The 22665-nt window shown below is 43.9% G+C and overlaps 1 protein-coding gene across 8 annotated transcripts in view; it reads right to left on the bottom strand.

Annotated features, from left to right (window-relative positions):
- Nucleotides 1-22665, bottom strand: part of si:zfos-2326c3.2 (mitogen-activated protein kinase kinase kinase kinase 4) — a 91713-nt gene that overhangs the window by 57139 nt on the left and 11909 nt on the right. For all 8 annotated transcript variants that reach the window (XM_070553202.1, XM_070553204.1, XM_070553207.1 and 5 more), the window contains exons 3-9: nucleotides 17888-17944; nucleotides 13676-13801; nucleotides 13450-13560; nucleotides 8597-8687; nucleotides 8345-8475; nucleotides 8093-8147; nucleotides 7246-7324 (exon numbers count right to left, since the gene is read on the bottom strand). In XM_070553202.1, the coding sequence (XP_070409303.1) occupies nucleotides 7246-7324; nucleotides 8093-8147; nucleotides 8345-8475; nucleotides 8597-8687; nucleotides 13450-13560; nucleotides 13676-13801; nucleotides 17888-17944 (650 nt within the window). The remainder of the gene's footprint in view (nucleotides 1-7245; nucleotides 7325-8092; nucleotides 8148-8344; nucleotides 8476-8596; nucleotides 8688-13449; nucleotides 13561-13675; nucleotides 13802-17887; nucleotides 17945-22665) is intronic.

Here is a 22665-nt window from a genome sequence, read left to right as displayed (position 1 = left end):
GAAAAATGAAATCTTCATCTCCATAAAGCTTTTCAGCAGATGGAAGCATGAAGTGCTCCAAAATCACCTGATAGCTAGCTGCATTGACCCTGCCCTTGATAAAACACAGTAGACCAACACCAGCAGCTGACATGGCACCCCAGACTAGAGCCCTGCACGGGCCTAAAATCTGAGCCCGTGTCCGGCCCGGCCCGAGGGGGTGGAGCCCCAGCCCGACCCGGCCCGAAAAGGTTTTCAGGATTCTCTGGCCCGGCCCGAGCCCAAGCCCGACTTTTTTTAACCAACTAAATGAAAACAAAGTGCGTCAATCCTGACCAATGTGTTAAAAGACGTGCAGGATCCGAGCGTCGCAGAAGCGCATGCGGGAAGCTTCCCACTGAAGCGAGTGTTTTCCAAACCCTGTCTCTCAGAGAGACTTGTCACTTAGAAAATGTTCCCTGATTATGAAACTTTGGCTGAATAGCGCTTGTTCCTGTCTCCAATGTGCGACACATCCAGGAGCCGTCTGAGGAGAAGCCCAGAATCTCACATCCTCTTCAGCTCATGAGCGCATATGATTACGCACAAGCGTGACCCAACACGGTCTCACAGTAAGACCGGGCTGGAACTGTTCAGGTTTACGCAGACAATCTTCACATAGAATTGACTTACAGATCTAAATTAATTCAGTAAAATATAAAGCATTTTATTTAAATATCCATTCATTATTTTACAAGCACATCGGCAGATGGATGGAAGAGCCGCGGGTTGCCGATCCCTGCTCTAGTTCAAGATATCATTAAAATTCCAAAAGTGCTGAAAAGATTAAAAATGGGGCTTTCCGTGCATATACAATACATTATGGTAGCCACCGGGATTTCCTGTCTTGAGCGCAACGAATCACAACACAGATTCAGAGACGTGCGAGTTTGTCATCCAAAATGCTCCGTTTTATAACTTTTGAATGGCTGATCAGATTCAAATAATTCCAACGGTTCCTAAAAGTACATAAAAGCAGCTTTCCAACGATCTATAGCATGAAGCAATCAGAGTTAGAGAAAATATCGCTACGAGGGGAAATCCTGCTGTGCAGCCTGATTGAAACGGAGCGCAGCACTGCTGTGAAAGCGGATAACCTATAAAATGACATGTTGAGGACGCAAACTCAATACATCTCTTTTATTGTGAGGTAATAATTTCTCCGAGTTTTGCGGTTGCGGGCGGAAGTAGACATGCACGCTGCAGGTGCGGGCGGGAGTAGACATGCACGCTGCAGGTGCGGGCGGGAGTAGACATGCACGCTGCAGGTGCGGGCGGGAGTAGACATGCACGCTGCAGGTGTGGGCGGGAGTAGACATGCACGCTGCAGGTGCGGGCGGGAGTAGACATGCACGCTGGTGTGGGCGGGAGTGTAACACACAAGTTGCGGTTGCAGGCTGTAATGGTCAGAAATTCAGCGGGAGCGGAGCGGGATGAAGAAAACAGTCCCGCACAGGGCTCTACTGCTGCGTTTAAGTGTTTTAATTTTTTTAATGATTTCCAATAAAAATAAAGGCGCCCGGCCCGGCCCGTGTCCGAGGTAATTACACAGTCGTTGGCCCGAAGCCCGGCCCGAGGGCCGTCGGGCCGGGCCGACCCGAGGGCCTAGGGCTTCAGTGCAGGGCTCTACCCCAGACCATCACTGACTGTGGGTACTTGACACTGGACTTCAGGCATTTTGGCATTTCCCTCTGCCCAGTCTTCCTCCAGACTCTGGCACCTTGATTTCCGAATGACGTGCAGAATTTCCTTTCATCTGAAAAAAGTACTTTGGTCCACTGAGCAACAGTCCAGTGCTGCTTCTCTGTAGCCCAGGTCAGGCGCTTCTGCCGCTGTTTCTGGTTCAACAGTGGGTTGACCTGGGGAGTGCGGCACCTGTAGCCCATTTCCAGCACACGCCTGTACACAGTGGCTCTGTATGTTTCTACTCCAGACTCAGTCCGCTGCTTCCGCAGGTCCCCCAAGGTCTGGTATCGGTCCTTCTCCACAATCTCAGGGTCCGGTCACCTCTTCTCGTTGTGCAGCGTTTTCTGCCACACTTTTTCCTTCCCACAGACTTCCCACTGAGGTGCCTTGATACAGCACTCTGGGAACATCCTATTCATTCAGAAATTTCTTTGTGTGTCTTACCCTCTTGCTTGAGGGTGTCAATGATGGCCTTCTGGACAGCAGTCAGGTCAGCAGTCTTACCCATGATTGGGGTTTTGAGTAATGAACCAGGATGGGAGTTTTTAAAAGCCTCAGGAATCTTTTGCAGGTGTTTAGAGTTAATTAGTTGATTCAGATGATTAGGTTAGTAGCTCGTTTAGAGAACCTTTTCATGATATGCAAATTTTTGAAATAGGAATTTTGGGTTTTCATGAGCTGTATGCTAAAATCATCAATATTAGAAACAATTAAAGGCTTGAACTACTTCAGTTGTGTGTAATGAATCTAATATATATGAAAGTCTCATGTTAATCAGTACATTACAGAGAATAATGAACTTCATCACAATATGCTAATTTTTTGAGAAGGACATGTACTGCAGGACCAGAGCAGGTATATCCAGGTATGTGGTCTGTTATGCCTTGAAAACTTTATTTAAAAATGAAGAGCAGAACATGCAGACATTTTGACCTAGTCAACATGCCTAGAGTTAGTAAAACAAAACACAAAAACCCCGTCAGTTGGACTTAATTTGCTCTGATTAGCACCTCATGTACTTCAATATGAACAATCCTGAAGTTAAAACTAAATTTTTTTCAAATAAATAAATTTGTGCTAATGTGCATCCAGAAGATGAATTACAAATATTGTGGGGAGCAGTCCATCTCACTCGCTGCCCCCAAACTCTGGAATACACTAGAGCTGAAACGATTCCTCGAGTACCTCGAATAATTCGAGTACAAAAAATCCTCGAGTCAAATTCTCTGCCTCGAGGATTCGTTTAATTCATATTTAATTAATTCATGGCTTTGCAATCGCCCGGGGTCATGTTTCACCCTGACCGAAATAAGTGACGCACATGCCCACTGGACTGAATGCACACGCGAGTAGCGAATATAACTTAACTTTCTCTTAACAACGTGGACCCCGGTGGAGTGCGAAAAAGACAGAAAATGTCAAAGGTGTGGGACCATTTTTCATGTCGTAAGGCGGAAAACGTAGTCCAGTATAAATACTGTAAAATGGATTTAGCCTACCACAACACTACATCCTCCATGCTGCAGCACATGTAAATGTCACTTCTGCAAGCGGACTCGGAGCCTCTACAAGATAATGCTTTTTAGCCTGTATTTCTATATATTCTGCGGACACTGCGACTTTTTCGTTTGTAGCACTCAGTTTCAGCTCACACCGTACATCTGGTAACAACACGTCGGACTTAAAATGTGCTAAAAAATAGCAGTTTTTACACAATATGTCGGACTTTTTATTGTGTTATTGATGTCTGTTGTCCCTCGGGGTTTCTGCAGGAGGACACGGGTATTTATGAGAGTGGCGGAGGAAAACGAAAGAAAGTAAATAAATGTTTTGTGATCAGTATAATTTGACAAAACCACAGCAAACATGCTTTTGGCAATCCTTGTTAGTGTGAGAAAAAAAGTGAAATTAAAACGGACGTGTGTTAATAGGGAAACAGCCGGCGAGCTGTTTGCGCCGTGAGCGGTTCTGGTTCTGTTTGGGCCGCAGCCGCTCGCAGCGTTATCCTCCTAGTTTTTGTCTGGCTTGCAGGTTAGCAGATTCTCGCACGAGGGGAAAATCGGCTCAGGTTGTTTACTTATTTTTTGCACACGCATTTGTTTACTGTGAAGTAAAGTTGAAGTGCTGAAGTTATGCAAACTAATTTTGAATAAAACTTGAAGAATAACTGGCAATTGCTTGCTCATTTTAAGAGGTCTTTCATAATTATAACATGCTATTTGATATCAAATCACTTTTATTGTCACGTCACATGTGCAGGTACACTGGTAGAGTACATGCGAGTGAAATTCTTGTGTGCGAGCTTCACAGCAACAGAGTTGTGCAAAAATACAGTAATGTAAAAACAAGTAAAGTATAAAAATGGCTAATCTAAGTATACAAATGAATAAAGTAAACAATAAGATAAGAGATATAAAATGTACAGAGGTTGGTATGTGCAAAACAGTGGCATTAATGTACAGTATGGAGCGTGTAATGTTGGAACTTGGTGGAGCTCGCGACGAGGCAGCCATACTCGGCGCCATCTTGGCTCATCAATATATGATATAATGGTTTACAAACACAAAAGGGTAATTTATTAGAGTACTCGATTAATCGAAAAAAAGATTCGATAGAGTACTCGATTACAAAAATATTCGATAGCTGCAGCCCTAGAATACACCCCCCTCCATGTCCGACAGGCCCCGTCACTAGGTAGGTACAAGTCAGTGCTGAAGGCATATCTTTATCACTTAACTAATGGTCAGTGCCCTGGCATCTTTTAGACTGGTTGTTTTATTCTGTGATGTTACCCCTGCTCATATTTTCTACGGCGTTTCACATTTAATTTGTTGTTTTTGTCCTTCCACACAGGTTTTCTACACTGAACAAAAATATAAATGCCACACTTTTGTTTAGCTCCCATTTTTTATGAGCTGAACTCAAACATCTGAAAAATGTGTCTACATGCACAAAACACCCATGACTCTCAAACATTGTTCTGAAATCTGTCTACATGTGTGTTAGTCAGCACTTTTCCTTTACCAAGATAATCCATCCCACCTCACAGGTGTGGCATATCAAGGGGCTGATTAGACAGCATGAATAATGTACAGGTGTGCCTTAGACTGCCCACAATAAAAGGCCACCATGACATGTGCACGGTTTTGCTTTATGGGGGATGATGAGGCAGAAAACCAGTGAGTATCCAGTGTGGCCACCATTTGCCTCACGCAGGCCAACACATCTCCGTCGCATAGAGCTGATCAGGTTGTTGATTGTGGCCTGTTGAATGTTGGTCCACTCCTCTTCAATGGCTGTGTGAAGTTGCTGAATATTGGCAGGAGGTGGAACACGCTGTTGTATACGCCGATCCAGAGCATCCCAAACAAGCTGAATGGGTGACATGTCTGGTGAGTATGCTGGCCATGCAAGAACTGGGATGTTTTCAGCTTTCAGGAATTGTGTCCAGATCCTAGCAATATGGGGCCGTGCGTGATCATGCTGCAACATGAGGTGATGGTCGTGGATGAGTGCCACAACAATGGGCCTCAGGATCTCATCACGATACCTCTGTGCATTCAAAATGCCATCAATAAAATGCACCTGTGTTCGTTGTCCATAACACACGCCTGCCCATCTCAGTACCCCACCGCCACCAGGAGCCACTCGTTCCACAACGTTGACATCAGCAAACTGCTCACCCACACATGCAGTCGGCCATCTGCCCAAAACAGTAAAAAGCGGGACTCATCTGAGAACAGAATGCCTCTCCCAACATGTCAAACGTCATCGAATGTGTTTGCCCACTCAAATTGGTTACGACGACGGATTGCAGTCAGGTCCAGACCCTGATGAGGACAACAACATGCAGACGAGCTTCCCTGAGACGGTTTCTGACAGTTTGTGCAGAAATTCTCTGGTTATGCAAACTGATTGTTGCTGCGGCTGTCAGGGTGGTTGATCTCAGGCGATCCTGGAGGTGAACATGCTGGATGTGAAGGTCCTGGGCTGGTGTGGTCACACGTGGTCTGATGTTGTGAGGTTGGTTGGATGTACTGCCAAATTCTCTGAAACACCTTTGGAGACGGCTTATGGTGGAGAATGAACATTCATTTCACGGGCAACAGCTCTGGTAGATTGCTGCTGTCAGCATGCCAACTGCACGCTCCCTCAAAGGGTGTGCCATCTTTGGCATTGTGCTGTTTGATCAAGCTGCACATTTCAGTGTGGCCTTTTATTGTGGGCAATCTAAGGCACACCTGCACATTATTCATGCTGTCTAATCAGCCCCTTGATATGCCACACCTGTGAGGTGGGATGGATTATCTTGGTAAAGGAAAAGTGCTCACTAACACACACATGTAAATAGATTTCAGATCAACATTTGAGAGTCATGAGTGTTTTGTGTATGTGGACAAAGTTTCAGATGTTTGAGTTCAGCTCATGAAAACTGGGAGCAAAAACAAAAGTGTTGCATTTATATGTTTGTTCAGTGTAGTTTTGCTTCTTTGTGAAATCAGAATGTTTAACCCTCCCACTGTCCTGATGGGTGTGACCCCGCAAGAAAAGTTGACCATTGAGCAGGATTGATGGTTTATCCCTTGAGGTCCACGTGGCAGGGGTGAGGTGGTGCTCACTCCTCACCCCTGCCACATGGACCTCAAGGGATAAACCATCAATCCTGCTCAATAGTCAACTTTTCTTGCAGGGTCACACCCATGAAGACAGTGGAGGGTTAAAACTGAAGAATCTCAGCATTAAGGCAACATTGGAAAAAACCAACTTAGTAATAATCCACAGAACAACATAAAAAGTTCCTAACACACTATGACACGTTACAGCCTCCACTAGATGACACCTGTCTGGTGACTCACCTAGCGCGTTGAGCCAATCACCTCCTGCAGCAAAGACAACGACGATCCTGCCTCACATGTAGCTGATACTGAAGTTTTAAGGCAAACAACCAACAGCATGAAGAAACAGAAGGACAATGTAACGCTGCTGTGCCATTCTGCTGTCTCAGGGAGGCCCGGAGGTAAAACGATGGGAAAGTGCAGCACGTCAGACCCATCAGCTATTAAAAGCTGTTTCTGATGACATTAATACTGAATGAAAGACAGAAGTCAGGGCCAAGCCAGAGTTCATTCTGAAGAGCCCATTTTTCATGCATGGATGAGAAGGAAGTGAGAGAAGAATGAATATGACAAAAGAGGCCGACCATCAAAGCTTAACGGAGATTCAAAAGGACTGCAGCGACACGCGAGGTCACGGCGTTGAGCAGGAGACCACTGACCTCAGGTTTTATCTCAGTACGTCTACACGAGCTTACAGGTTATCACATAAAAAATAAAGAGCTGAAGTCTTTTATCTGGTTGTCAGAAGCATGAAAGCCACTACAAAAGTCAGCAGAAAGCCTTGTTTTCAGGAGAGCTAAACCAGTCGTCTACATCCTGGTGTGTGTGTGTGTGTGTGTGTGTGTGTGTGTGTGTGTGTGTGTGTGTGTGTGTGTGTGTGTGTGTGTGTGTGTGTGTGTGTGTGTGTGTGTGTGTACATGCTCACCATTTCTTTGACTTCAGCCGTGGTGGAGGGTTTCGAGGAATCAAAAACAGCGCTCTCATTGGATGCATGTCACAGAGAGCTGCAGGAACCCCCAGAGATAACGAGTCATGGTTCAGGAAGGAGAAATGATGAGAACAAATTCAATTCAGTTTCTGTGTAAAGCACCAAAGCACAAGTCGTCTCAAGGCACTTTGCAATTTAAACAATCCACCTGAACCTACTTATCACTGCAGTGAGCTCAGTTCGTTATGCCCATCAGTTAAACGTTTTCTACGTAAGGAAATCCAGCAGATCGAGTCACTGACTTGTGTCAGTGACTTTAGAGCAATCCTCATACTAAGCAAGCGTTTAGCGACAGTGGAGAGGAAAACCTCCAGCAGAACCTGGATCAGTGTGAGTATCAGACAACAGGAGTCTTATTTCCTGATATTTGGACATCTCTCGTCTCATTGGCTAACAGCAACATGACTTTACCACTGACTCTATTTGTAGCACTGATGTTTTATCTCCACAAATAACACAAGCCTGGCCTTCAACCCTTTCCTGTCCTCTTTGTCATTGTGTTAACACACGCCTGTATGCTCCAGACCTGCAAACTGACTAAACTCCTGCTATTAAAGAGGAGCTCGAGCCGATGAAGATCAGTTAACCAGCAGAACCCATTGGTTTGTGACCTCTAACTTCAGTGAAAGGAGAAACGTAATACGGTCCTGCATTCGAACTTTCACATTCCCGTACTCAGGTAAATCCTAGAACTAAACAAGGTTGTCCGAACATCTTATGATGACCGAATGTTTAACTAGACACATGAAGGTGCTCTGAAAATGTAGATGTGATTCTAACTTACGGGGGGCTCCATCGGCCATCTCTAAAGCGGTGATGCCCAAAGACCAGAGGTCACTCTAAACAATATAAGAAACGGGAAGCAAGTTAAAACTCTGACACACACACGTACGCACGCGCACACGCACACACACAGACACACACACACACAACTTAGCTTGACTTTTGAACTCCTTTCTTGTGTAAACCTTTGAAAAAGCTTCAAGACTTACAGAAACTTTACAACTTGAGGCCAGATTTAGTGCAAATAGAATACCCTATAGTCGTATGTTGCCTCAGGGTTCTCATCACAGGCGATGACCTCTGGAGCCATCCAATATGGCGTACCGATGAAAGTGTTCCTTCGACCGATCGTCTTATCCAGCTGAGCCGAGACGCCAAAGTCGACTAGAAAACACAAACAAGAGATAACACCATGTCTGAAAACACCAGCAGCCTTTGTTTTTGTGGTTGTGTGATGTTTGTGGGGGTGGTAGAGGAAGCCTCTACATGAATCAGTGCGTCTTACCCAGTTTGACCTCAGCGTTCTCTGTGAGTAAAACATTTTGTCCCTTAATGTCCCGGTGGATCACATGGTGGGAGTGAAGATGGGAAAGACCCTGGAAGACAAATATACACACAGTGAGTCCCCCCCCCCACCCATACACAGAGGGTCAGATGATAATACTACAAGAGAAAGAGTCACTGCTCTGGACGGAGGAGACGGGTCACGAGGACGACTCTGTACAGGAGTTTATGTTGAGTTAGTCGGGTTTTAGCCTCCAGGGACAATCGGAGACATTCTTACATATTAGTCTCTTTTCCACAACATGAAAACATGCAGAGCTGATGGCCGTCTGTGCTAGTCTTTAGTTAAAACCATAGGATGGATCACAAGCAGCCCGTCTTTAGACAGGGTTCACTTGTGAATCTGTGGAGCTTAAAATTCAGCTGGAGAAACAATCAGGAACATAAAAAGGTCTAATTTTACTTCACAATACAAAACAACTGCAGCTAAAAGCAAAGCGAATCAGTTTGTAGTTAATATTTCTGAGGTTCACTGAATGCAGCATGATGATAGCATCAGAAGCTGGATGTTTTCTGCTTTCAACCTTCCTTTCCCCCTTTAATATGCCCAGTTGGTCCTGGCAGAAGGCCGGTTCTGGTTCTGCTGGTTGTTTCTTCAATTAAGTCTGATGATTCTTATATCTAAAACAAATCTGACTAATTATCTAACATCATTACAGCTGAACTGAAACTACATCTGGACTTTGGAGCTTTGAGACAACTTAGGCTGTGACCTGGTTCTACTGAAGCTGCATAAATAGACTAAATAAATACATAAACCCTGTTCTGACTGATGAGATGTTCTCAAACTCATGTGGCGTCACACACACGGCCCACCATTAGAGTCACTCAGGAGAAAAACTAAGAAAAGATGTTCTGATTAATGTTGAAATGTAATAAAAATGTTTTAGTTACATAAAACAACTCAAAAGTTGAAGATAAAAAAAATACCTACGATACCCATAATGCCTTGTGTAAATGACCTGTGATGACTTCACTTCAGTAGGTTTTAATTAAAATAACATCCAGACACCATACTCTATCAGGGTTCTGTTGGTTTGGGCTGCAGCACCAGTTTTATATTATTTTTAAACCCTCAGACGTGTGTTTGCTTCAGACTCTTATTTTGAAGGAGTGAAGGAACTTCATTGACATTCAATGGCACCTTGAGCTGAAGAAATGCCTTGTTTTTGTGTTTATTTTTAGTTTACTCAGTACAATAATAACAAAAACCCACATAGATGATGTTGGATTTGGGAGCACAAGGGGTTATTGTTTCTTCTGAAACGTTTTTCTCAACATTCAACATGAATCTCGACAAGTCAAAAGTCATTTTCAAACTGAGTGGAGGGTTTGTGTTGAGTTTTTGAGCGGGCAGGGACTTCAGACACCTAAACTTTCACCCTCAAACAAAAACAAGGTGCAACTTTTCCAAACAGCTCCCTTTACTTGTTGAAGTGTGGCAGTGGAAACGGCACCAATGCTTCTACACAGGAGGTGAGACACAAAGAGGAAGTGGGTCTTTGTTCAGACACTGACTCCGTGTGTCTAAAGAGTTAAGTTGTGAGACAGCAGCAAACAGGCCTTTGTCTCTTGGGCTTTTATTAATACAAAACTGCTGAGTCATCGTCGGTGAGAAACATATTCAGACCCCGCTCATGAACTGCCTGCTTTGTTAGTGGAGTCACAAACTCAGAGCAACAGCAACACACATTTTTCTGTGCTCTTTCTCATGGCCTTGTGACCCCTCACCATGATGGCCACATCCTAAAGAGTGCCTTCACTCTCTTTTAGTACTTTTTAAAGAACCAACTCACTGAGAAACCATTTTTTACTTGTTCGTTCTGAAAAACGATCGGCCACTCTGAATGTGCCACGCAGGCTGAATGTGAAAATTAGCCGCAGATAGAAATTAGACGGGGAAACATTCAGATTAGAAAGCCTGGCAGATCTACGTCCCGCTGTAAATGAACATTCATGGACTCACCCGCGGGGAAGGCTGTTGTTGGGTTATTGTCCAGGAAACAGCTGAGCACATCTCGTCTAGTAGAAGCTAACTGTTAGCATTAGCAAATCAATCACACAGCAGAACTCCTCCAGGCTTGTGTTATTTGTGGAGATAAAACATCAACGTTGCCGAGCAGAGTCAGAGTATTGTTGCTGTTAGCCAATCAGAGGTGAGATGTCCGAAAATCAGGAAATAATGAGTAAAACCTGCTGTGTCCTGCTGCCCTCTGATGCAGCTAACCTCTAGTTCCTGAAACCGGAGCGCCAGAGCTTTTTATCCCACAGAGGTGGACTTACAAGTCATTCTTATATACTAGAGAACACTGCAGATTTACAGGAAAAAAAACGACTGAATTTGGTCTTTAATCCTAGAGTTTTCCATAGATTTCTATGATAAATGTGGTTATTGTCTGTTTATACGTGTAAAATGCTCTATAGAAACACCTGCAGACAGAAACATTCGGTGTGTTAGCTGCAGCAGAAACATGACCTTCTACACTAAACAGATGGAGCCGTTGCCCAGTGGTCTGGCGCTAAAAACACACACCTGCTTCAGTTTGTACATGAGATATAATGTTCTGGGTCTTTTTTATTTTACCACTTTGACCTAACTTTGAACACCTTCATGCTTCACTCACAAGAAGGTGGTCATGCAGTTCTAGAACATGCCACCAGCTAACAGCTTGTTGCAATAGCTGTTATGCTACCAACAATCTTTATGTAGGGAAATGTTCTGCTTCATGTTTTTATTTCAAGACATTAATCTTTTACTGAAAACTTATCTTCTGAGCTGGATGCTGATTTTTAGTAATTAAACAAACTGACTCACGCCTTTGTAACGTGAGGAAGTATGGGTTTCTGTGCCAAAGGTCGTATTTGCCCGGCTGGGTCAAAGCTGGGTCACGCAGCACCTTCACCCACAGATTAAGACCTTTGCTGCCAGCAAGTCTGAAGGACTCCACAACATCCAACACCTGCATCTCCAGAAGAAGGACTTCAACCCACAGTCTAGTCATAATAAAACAGAGTCTTAAGTTCTTTATTTCATTAATGTTAAATAATCATTTGATCACTTTGCTCATTATAAATGTATTTTAATCAAATGAATGATTATTATGCGTTGAGTAATCATAATGAACTATAATGAATCAGTACTTAATTAAATAATGTTTTTGAAGATGTTTAGCGATGACCTTCACACCTGCTCACACAGGTCCGTATCCACAGTAACTCAAAACACATTTGCTCTGATGCACAACAAGTTTGCTTTGGGAAGAGAAGTGGTTTTGGGTAAGGAGTCTGAACGAGAGTGAGAACGAAAGAGAGAGGAAGTGCGGAACGAACGCCACGGGGAAAGAAGCCTGCCGGCTTCTTTTCTCCCACCATGCTATTTCTGTCAAGCTAGACAGAATAGCTGAAATGCAACCAGCTAACGCAGACTCGTCCCAGAGTCTTTTGATTTCTGAGTTAATTTAAACTTGAGAAAGCGCATCTGCTAAACGCTTCATCAACGTTTACCGAGGTCAACTCTGGACTGGACCGTCAGCACACCTTCGTCTTCTCTGTCAGCCAAGGTGGCATCTGGATAACACATCCTCCGAGGTCCGGATCTAAAAGAGGGTCCTGAGTACGGTGAGGCAGAACACGACCAGATAGCGTTCTGATGCTGTTTTTCTAATAAGAACTAAAGTTTAATTGCAAAACATCATTTTTCACTCAGTTCACCTTCACTCTCCCTGAAGCAATCTCAGACACCTGCATGCACGCATTCATAATTCCATCATCCTCAATCTTAGCACATCCAACACAAGGTCTATTTGTGCAAGTTCAACTCTTAAAGATTGTCCAACAAGGTTGCCAATGTTGATCATTTTTCCTATGATTGTCATTTCAAATCGTTAGTTTAAATTAAAGAATTAAAACTCTTAAAATTTAAACTTGTCTTTTCATTGAACTGAAACACAGACAAACGGATATGATCGTCAGTTTATCGATGAAAACAACCTTTGAGTCTTCTTATCTCTATAACATTTGGTTATTAATTTGCTAAAATTAATATTCCAGATTATTATGTAGAATGGTTCATCTTTCATAAAAGAGTCAACAACCATTACGCTACACCTTTAAGTTACATTCACTCAACTCTGCGGGCAGAAGCCTATCAAATCTGACTTTTTTGCTCTGACGGAACCCATTTCTGATTTGTTTCATGATGGTCTGATCAGCACGATCCCCACCCAGATCCCTAAATCGGATATTTCTGATGGTGACTTCAGTCTGAACGGTCCTGTCACGTTAAATCCGTCTCATACGTCACTGACTCGGTGGAGATGAGAATTACGTCTTTAAGTTCCTGAGGAGAGGCGCTGACGGAGGTATGAGGAGGTCTGTCGGGGGAGTTGTGAGGGTGAAGTGCTTCAGCACTCCACCTCTCCTGGTTCTGACTGCATCCACGTACACCTCTGCATGGAGGTAGCAGCAACAGCTCCATTAAAGCTAGAATGTGGCTTGTCCTTCTTTCGCTGTGCAGGAATGACCAAACTGTTGCACAAACATGAACATCTGTAGCGGCCATTTTTACTTCTGCAAACAAGCCGGGTCATGTGAAGTTCAGCTCATCTCTAAATGTTCCTCAGTCATGTCTAAAGTCTCCAGGCTCCCGATTAGACTATTTTCTAAAGGGGGATGTTAAAATCCTAAGAACCAGAGAGTGATCCTTCCATTTCCAGAGGTTAAACTTTGGAGTTATCAGCTCACGCTGAAGCAGACGGCCTCCTGAAGCGTTTGTAGTTTTGACATGGACCTTACCCTGAGCACCTCCCTGCAGATGTAGGCAATCCAGTCCTCTTTCAGACAGCTTCCTTTGGTCTTTTTCACCAAGTCTGTCACAGAGCCCGCTCCACAGTACTCCATCACCAACTGGAGGAGCACATGAGCAGATGTTCATCAGACGTATCACAAGAATACCCAGGAAGAAGTAGTAGTGTTTATTTTGTTGGAGATGACTCATCCTAAAGCAGAAAGGTTGACATACCCAGAGCTGGTGGTCCTGTCCAGCAGGACCTTTCTTAATGAAGGCACCATAGTAAGTAGCAATGTTCCTGTGGTGGGAGTAACTCTTCAGCATATTGATCTCCAGCTTGATCTCCTCTTCTTCTTCCTTAAAGAGACGAGACAACGATGACACTAAAGTCTAAAATCAGGAAAATATTCCAAAAATGTTTAGATTTGTGACACAGCTTTGGTTTCAGTAAACGGTAAAGACAGCTGGACCTGAGCTGGTAACCACGCCGGTCCACAAAACCCCACTCTCTCCTCTTGCTCCTTCATCCTTCACCTCTTTTACCACTCACCTAACAGAATGAAGACGACTGTTTGGGACTTTGTGGGATAGTGACAAACCTGGATAGCCGTGCTTGGGAGGCAGACGGTCCTCCGCCTAAAGAATTAGCTGGGTTAGGCGTGTTTAAATCTACATAATTAAACCCAAATAACCTAATAAGGGTTTTATAATCTCATTTGATCCCTGGAATAAAAACTACAGCTTTATTCTAATGTCTTCATCTTTAAATTGAGGCACCTTCTGAAAACGACCCTACGTTGGAGTTTTTAAACTCTAAAGTGAACAGATGTTTAATATCACCGAGATCTAATAAAAAACTACTTTTGTGTGAGTTACTGGTGAAGCTGTAAGTCGAGGAGGAGAGTCTTTGTTGCAATTGGATTTAGCTGAGACGGTGGTATATTACAGTACCCTCCTGTTTGATCCGTGTTGTGTGTGTGCACTTTGACAGGTGAATTAAGAGAGCTTCTCAAGTGGATTGTAAGAGCTTGAATCGCTTCGATGACCATGAGAGAGTGGAAGCAGAGCACACCGCACAGCCAGATGCTTGATGTAATATTAGCCTTTAAATCACTTCTAGGATTGCAAACATCAGAGAATGCTGCAATATAGTTTGAACTGATTTTGAGGAAAACTGTTTCAAGGGAAACGTTTGTCAAATAACATGATGGTTATATTTTATTTATTTTTTTAGGAGGAAAAGAACAGCTGCACTGCGACAGAAAAAGCACAAATGTAGTATGTTTACATATCTTGTTCTCACTGAAAGGAACATTTTGGTCATTTTGATGTTTGCGTCTACATAAAAGTTAGGATTTATCACTGAAATATCTCCTGTGAAAAGCCTCCATGATGGCCTCTGGTCAGGGCTGATAAGCTAAAGGCTAGTTAGGGCACAAATATAAACCTTTATAATATTATCACTGGTTATTTACAAGCATAGAAGCCATTAGAAACTAAATCCAGTGGGAAACCATTATCATTTAGGCTGAAATTACTGTGATGTCAACTGATTGAGGTGTAAAGGTGCATAAAACAATGTTCACCTAATCAAGACAAAATCAGATATGGGCGACGGTGGCACAGGAGTTAAGTGTTCGCCCCGTAATCAGAAGGTTGCAGGTTCGAGTCCTGCTCAGTCTTTCGCTGTCATTGTGTCCTTGGGCAAGACACTTAACCCCCCTTGCCTGCTGGTGGTTGTTGGAGGGTCCGCTGGCGCCAGTGCTCAGCAGCTTCGCCTCTGTCAGTGCGCCCCAGGGCAGCTGTGGCTACACTGTAGCTCATCACCACCAGCGTGTGAATGGGTGAATGACTGATTGTGTTATAAAGTGCCTTGGGGGGTTCCAGGACTCTAGAAGGCGCTACCATTTACCATTTACAAGCAGCTTGCATTGTAATGTACACACACGAACAATAAATATATAACAGAAGTACTCTTTCACTGTCCCGTAAACATGAACATAGTTGTTAAAAACAGTCAGTTTCAGTTCCAAAAAACCTAAAAATTAAATAAAAAATAACATCAAATTTTCACCACCTTCACGCAGCTGGGGGAGCTTGATTTAGACGTAACATGGAACACTTAGCAATGGCTGATATACCAACACACGTTCAGTGTGGGTCGTGCCCAAGATGGTTGTTCAGGTGTTTAAAGGTCAACTTCACGGAAAACCCATTTTTTAATCATTATAATCAGTCACTCTGAGTAAAACATGCAGGCTGAACATGAAAATAGTCTCCTACATGTATCTCCTGCATTAGCTTCTGAAACTCTAGGATTAGAAAAGCCTGACAGATCCACGTCACACTGTCACTTAACATTCATGGACTCACCCATCTGGACTCACGACGGGGAAGGTTGTTGTTGGTTTAGCGTCCAGGAAACAGCAGAGAACGTCTCGGCTAGTAGAAGCTAACCATTAGCATTAGCAACGCCACCACACAGCAGAACTCCTCCAGACTTGTGTTATTCATGGAGATAAAACATCAACATTGCAAACAGGGCACCAGTGCTTCATTTCCCCAGAGAGAATTCTTTTGAGCTAATTCTCTTCCAATGTTAGTCAAACGTCGACTCGGGACAGATTCTTTTGTGTTTCAATCATAACTTCAAAAGGCATTAATCTCTCTTAGGATCTGTGCATTTCCTCCAATTCAGAATAAACCCCAACCACCGAGTTCCACCCTGCTTTGACTTTACTTGATAGAGTGATTAGTTTTGGAAGTGCAACATTTATTTACACCTAATATTACTGTCAGTTAGGCTCTATGGCAAAGTCCAATAATTAGCTTCAAAGCATGTGATAGCACCATCTAGACCAGGGGTGTCAAACTCATTTTAGCTCAGGGGCCACATTGAGGGAAATATAGTCCCAAGTGGGCCAGACCGGTAAATAAAAAAAAAAAACAACTTCAGATTGTTTTCTTTGTTTTAATACAATCAATATAAAACAAGGCTGGAGCCTGAGGACAGTGTAGTACAAGTACAACACCTGAAGTGTACTTGAAAATTTGAAAAAAAAAAAAAATAATACATCAACAAATAAAAAAAACATTCCTTAGTGATTCAAAGAGCTTACAGATCACATGGCTAGATCAGTTTCATGCAGCACTTAAAGTATATTTGACTCATTTTACTTCACATCTTTTAGCTTTCACCAGCACATCAATATCAGAAGTCACATCCTGAGTGGCGGCCAACTTCAGGATGTGATTCAAGTTCTTGTGTGAGCCTTAAGCGCAGCTTTGTTTTATTTATACTCATTACAGAGAAAACTTGCTCACAATGATAAGTTTATTTTCACTCTACATTGTAAAGTATGGAAATAAAGTTTTCACAACCATCTCGCGGGCCGGATTTAATCCGCTTGCGGGCCGGATCTGGCCCGCGGGCCGCATATTTGACACCCCTGTTCTAGACTGACATCATCAGACTTCTGCATAGCTGATGTTGCTTCTCTACTCTGGTCTCGTGTGGAAACATGCTCTCGTTCTTTTGTTTTTTAAAATGGGACCTAAAGCCTCCCTGCTTGACACTCAGCTTTAAGGGGTTGGATTTTTTTTTGGGGGGGGGGGGGGTTAAACCACCAAATAGTTCCAGAGCAGCAGATCATCTGTGAAACACTATCAGTCTCTTCCAGCAGGTATGATGGACTCTGGTCCTTTTTCCTTCACAACGTCTCTATCAGGTTCTGGTCTGGACCGAACCGATGCAGAACCTTGATTCTGATCTTTTTCAGTGGTTTTGTTGTAGATCTGCTGCTGTGTCTGGATCACAGTTCTGGTTATGACTCAGTCTGGTCCAATCTCAGACTCTAGAAGACTTTGGTCTCCAGACGAGTTCCTCCTGCAGCCCAAACCATCAGCCCTTCACCACCGTGCTGACAACTGTTATCAGGAGATGTGCATTGTGGGTAATCATGTATTCTTTAGTCTCATGTTCCGGTGGACATCGTTCCAGAAATCTTGTGGTTTGTTCAGAAGAAACTTTACAAACCAAAGTCCTTCTGCCTTGTTGTTTCTAGAGAGACCAGGTTTTATGCAGCTCTTCCAAACATCCCAAACATGTTCAGTCTTTTCCTTCCTGTCCTCTCATGAACTTTGACCTGCGACCTTACAGAGTCTGAGACAGCAGAGTTGACATTTCTCTAAGCATGGCACGGTCTGACCTTAGGGTCCACTGAAGCCAAATGCAACAGCGGTCATTGCTGATGTCTTCCCTCCCAAACATTGTGTTAACACACACCTGTCTGCTCCAGAGCAGCAAACTGCTTCTATAAAGGTAGTCCCACTGATGCTATGGACTATACTATTGCACGTATGTTTTTTGTTCTAATACCTACAATCCAACTTTATATTTAACACACACTTGAACCAAATAAAAATGAAATGATGTCCATTTACCTCTGTAACCTCCATGACTTTGATGGCTGCCAGCTGACCGGTCTTGACATGGCGACCCTGGTGGCAAACGTAAAGCCAGAGTTAAAATCACATCCGATTCAACTGAATGAGCCTCCCACAAGACCCTCCAGGGGAGATGGTGAGAAAAGTCAGAACTGAGACATTTCACTGCCATCCCACCTTAAAAAAAAACTAATTATGAAAGAAAACGTAAAACCAAACGTGTTCTTCTGTCACGGGCATTACAACACCTTCTGTTGGAACACTCAGCTCGTGATATAATTGTGAGGACAGGGTCATGTCTGCCTCATTTATTTTTGAGAGGTACATTCGGATGGAACAGTACGTGATGCGAGATGAAAGAGAAAGTGAAGGAGGGAGCGCGTAGCGGGCAGTCAGGTGAAAAGGAGAAAATTTAAGACCTTGTTATGAGTCAGAAAGTTAGAGTATCTACTCCATCTGTGCTGTATGGCGAGCTTTTAAGTTTGTGCACCTGAGAGCCATTTAGCTAATATCTCAGAAAACGCAGTGAGAGCTTTGACATACCCTAACATGCCGCTCCAAAGTAACGGGAACCACTGAACCAGTGTCCAAGAGAGAAGCCATGGAGGACAACAGAGTGTCCACATTCATTATGTCCTCTTAAAAAATGTCTGCAGGACAAGTTCCAACATCTAAATTCCACAACGCATCCTGTTGTCCTGTGATCGGAGTCATCAGTAGTCAGCTAAGGATCACCGCAACGTGTTTTCTAACATAGGCCTAACATGTAGCAGAAGAATAAGTAACGCTAGCAAAAACTTGACTATTTTATTATTATTAGTAATCAAAACATATTCCTGTGTGGGAGGAAGAGGATTTATTATTATTATTATTATTGTTATTGTTATTATTATCTATCCATCTATTTTCAGCCGCTTATCCGGGGTCAGGTCGCAGGGGCAACAGCCTAAACCGAGACCCCCAGACATCCCTCTCCCCAACTACTTGGGCCAGCTCCTTCGGGGGAATCCCAAGGCGTTCCCTGGCCAGCTGAAAGACAAAGCCCCTCCAGCATGTCCTGGGTCTTTCCTTGGGTCTCCTCCTAGTTGGACATGGAAAACCTCACCAGGGAGGCGTCCAGGAGGCATCCTGACCAGATGCCCAAGCCACCTCAACTGGCTCCTCTCAATGTGGAGGAGCAGCAGGTCTACTCAGAGCCCCTCCCGAATGACCGAGCTTCTCACCCTATCTCTAAGGGAGAGCCCGGCCACTCTGCAGAGAAAACAAGTTTTGGCCGCTTGTATCCACAATCTCGTTCTTTCTATCTAGGGATGGGTACCTTTGACATTTGAATCAATCCGGTACTAATTCCCAATACCTACGAATCGATACCAGTACTTAACGGTACCAATTTTCGATACTTTTGAGTGTTTATTATTTTAATTTTCTTTTATAATTAAATATATATTTTTCTCAATATATAACCATATTTGATAAACATCACGATAAATAACATACAACTGTTTGTATCTTAACATCGTCCTTGTAGTTTTATAAGCTGATAATTAAACTGAAGCAAACATCTTTACTGTGAACTAAATTTACTGTGCATCTTCATTCCTTTTGCCGTCCTTTTTCATTTGATTTTTCCTACTGGGAAGTTAGAATTTCCGAGGAGAAAGCGAACGCACCATTAGCTGATAACAATGGTGGCAATGGAAGCCAATTTATCAAGCTAACGTTATCTTAAACAGTTTATTTAACTGCTGGAGCAGATTAACACGATGATGCCTCACACTTAGATCGTTGTCACTGGTTTCATCTTCACCCAATCACCCGTCGCATTTAGTAAAGTGAAGCCAAATTTTAGAGCGCATTCATGTTCTTCTAGTCGGAAATTCGGAGTTCCGAGGAGAAAGCGAACGCACCATTAGCGAAACGGAAGCTAACATATCAAGCTAACGTTATCTGAAACATTTTATTTACCTACCGGAGCAGATTAAGATGAGGATGTCTCACTTAGATCGTTGTCGCTGGTTTCATCATCACTCAGTTACCCATCACATTTAGTGAAGTGGACCCAAGCTTTAGCGTGCGTTCTTTCTACCATGCTGCTCTGTTTACAACTGGCTCGCAGCGAGCGACGACATAACGCTCTTGCGCATGCGAAGCTGTCTAGGCAAGTTCTCGTTATGAAGGACGGGTACCGAAACGAGGCACCATTTGAAATGACGTGAATCTGTGCTCGGTCGGTACTATGGAATTCGGTCGGTACCTTAAAAAGTACAGAATTCGGTACCCAATGCTATTTCCATCACTACCCAAAGCTCGTGACCATAGTTGAGGGTAGGAACATAGATCGACCAGGCGTCCAGGAGGCATCCTGACCAGATGCCCGAGCCTTCTCAACTGGCTCCTCTCAACATGTAGGGGCAGCAAATCTACTCCGAGCCCCTCCCGAATGACCGAGCTTCTTACCCTATCTCTAAGGGAGAGCCCAGCCACTCTGCAGAGAAAAGTAATTGTGGCCGCTTGTATCCACAATCTCGTTCTTTCTATCACTACCCAAAGCTCGTGACCATAGGTGAGGGTAGGAACATAGATTGACCGGTAAATTGAGAGCTTCGCCTTCTGACTCAGCTCTCTCTTCACCACGACAGACCGGTACAACGCCCGCATCACTGCAGATGCAGCACCAATCTGCCTATCGATCTCACGCTCCATCTATCCCTCACTTGTGAACAAGACCCCAAAATACTTAAACTCCTCCACTAGAGGCAGGACCCCATCCCTGACCTGGAGAAGGTATTCTACCCTTTTCCGACTCAAGACCATGGTCTCAGATTTGGAGGAGCCGATTCTTATTCCAGCCGCTTCACACTCGGCTGCAAACCGCTTCAGCGAAAGCCGGAGATCACTGTCCGATGAAGTCAACAGGACCACATCATCTGCAAAAAGCAGAGACCTGATCCTCAGGCCACCAAAATGGATGCCCTCCACACCTTGGCTGCGCCTAGAAATCCTGTCCATAAGGGTTATGAACAGAATCGGTGACAAAGGGCAGCCTTGGTGGAGGCCAGCTTTCACTGGGAACGAGCCCGACTTACTGCCGGCAACGCGGACCAAGCTCTGACACCGGTCATGCAGGGACCCAACAGCCCATATCAGAGGGCCCCACAGGGCCTCCCGGGGGACGTGGTCAAACGCCTTCTCCAAATCCACAAAACACATGTAGATTTTATGGGTGAACTCTCACACACCCTCCACGATCCTCCTAAGAGTATAGAGGAGGTCCAGTGTTCCACGGCCAGGATGAAAACCAAATTGCTTCTCCTGAGTCTGAGGTTCGACAATCCGATGGACCCTCCTCTCCAGAACCCCTGAATAGACCTTACCAGGGAGGCTCAGAAGTGTGATCCCTCTGTAGTTGGAACACACCCTGCGGTCCCCCTTTTTTTGAAGTGGCTTTTGCGATACTGCAAAGCCACATCAACCAACACAGTGCAACAACATCCAGAGCCTTAAGGAACTCCAGGCGGATTATTATTATTATTATTATTATTATTATTATTATTATTATTACACCATGAGCTGAACTCAACAATCTGATTAATTTTCTAAAAACACAAAAGACCCATTACTCTCAAATATTGTTCACAGATCTGTGTGAATCTGTGTTAGTGAGCACTTCTCCTTTGCAGAGCTAATCCATCCCACCTCACAGGTGTGGCGTATCAAGGTGCTGATTAGACAGCATGAATTTTGAACAGGTGTGCCTTAGGTTGTTCCTCTGAAATGTGCAGTTTGATCAAACAGCACGATGCAACAGATGCCACAACTTCTGAGGGAACGTGTAATCGGCACACTGATGGCAGGAATGTCTACCAGAGTGATCGCACGTGACATTAATGTTCATTTCTCCACCATAAGCCGTCTCCAAAAGCATTTCAGAGAATTCAGCATGCACATCCAACCGACCTCACAACTACAGACCTCTTGTAACCACACCAGCCCAGGACCTCCACGTCCAACATGTTCACCTCCATGAAGGTCTGAGCCCAGTCACTCGAACAGCTGCAGTAACAATTGTTTTGCATAACCAAAGAATTACTGCACAAACTGTCAGAAAACTCAGGGACGCTGATCTGCGTACTCATGGTCCTCATCTGGGTCTGGACCTGCAGGTCATCACTGTAATCGACTCGAGTGGGCAAATGCTCACATTCAATGGCATCTGGCATGTTGGTTTCATGGATGAATCCTGGATTTCACTGATCATGCACCATGTCACTATTCTCAGATCATCTCTAACTAGTTTCTAGGACATGACCACGAGTTCACTGGACTCCAACGGCCTCCACAGTCACTAGATCTCAAACCAGTGCAGAACCTTTGGAATGTGGAGGAACAGGGAGGTTCGCATCATGGATGGAGCTGACGATGTCATGTCAGTCTAGACCAGAACCTCTGAGGAACACTTTCAACATCTTGTTGGATCAGTGAAATAAAAAATGAAGGAGGTTCTGCAGGTAGGAGGGGTACAACCAGGCACTAGCAAAGGCTATCTGGTAATTAAAATGTTGTTTTAATAAACTATATTTAATAATACCAAACTTGTTTCCATCATCAACCAGGAGCTGCCTCACAGGAAATAAAACTAAAACTACAGGAAATCCTAAAATGCATTCATGCTGCTGAGCAGAGAGATCAGAGGGGTCTCACGTCTTTAGAAGAACCAGATTAACACATCAGGAGTTTGGTTGAAAGGACAAATAAAACATTAATGTGGATTCTAA

Source organism: Nothobranchius furzeri, chromosome 1, assembly GCF_043380555.1.
Source record: "Nothobranchius furzeri strain GRZ-AD chromosome 1, NfurGRZ-RIMD1, whole genome shotgun sequence".
Classification (NCBI taxonomy): Eukaryota; Metazoa; Chordata; class Actinopteri; order Cyprinodontiformes; family Nothobranchiidae; genus Nothobranchius; species Nothobranchius furzeri.
This window is presented reverse-complemented; position numbering and strand designations above follow the sequence as displayed.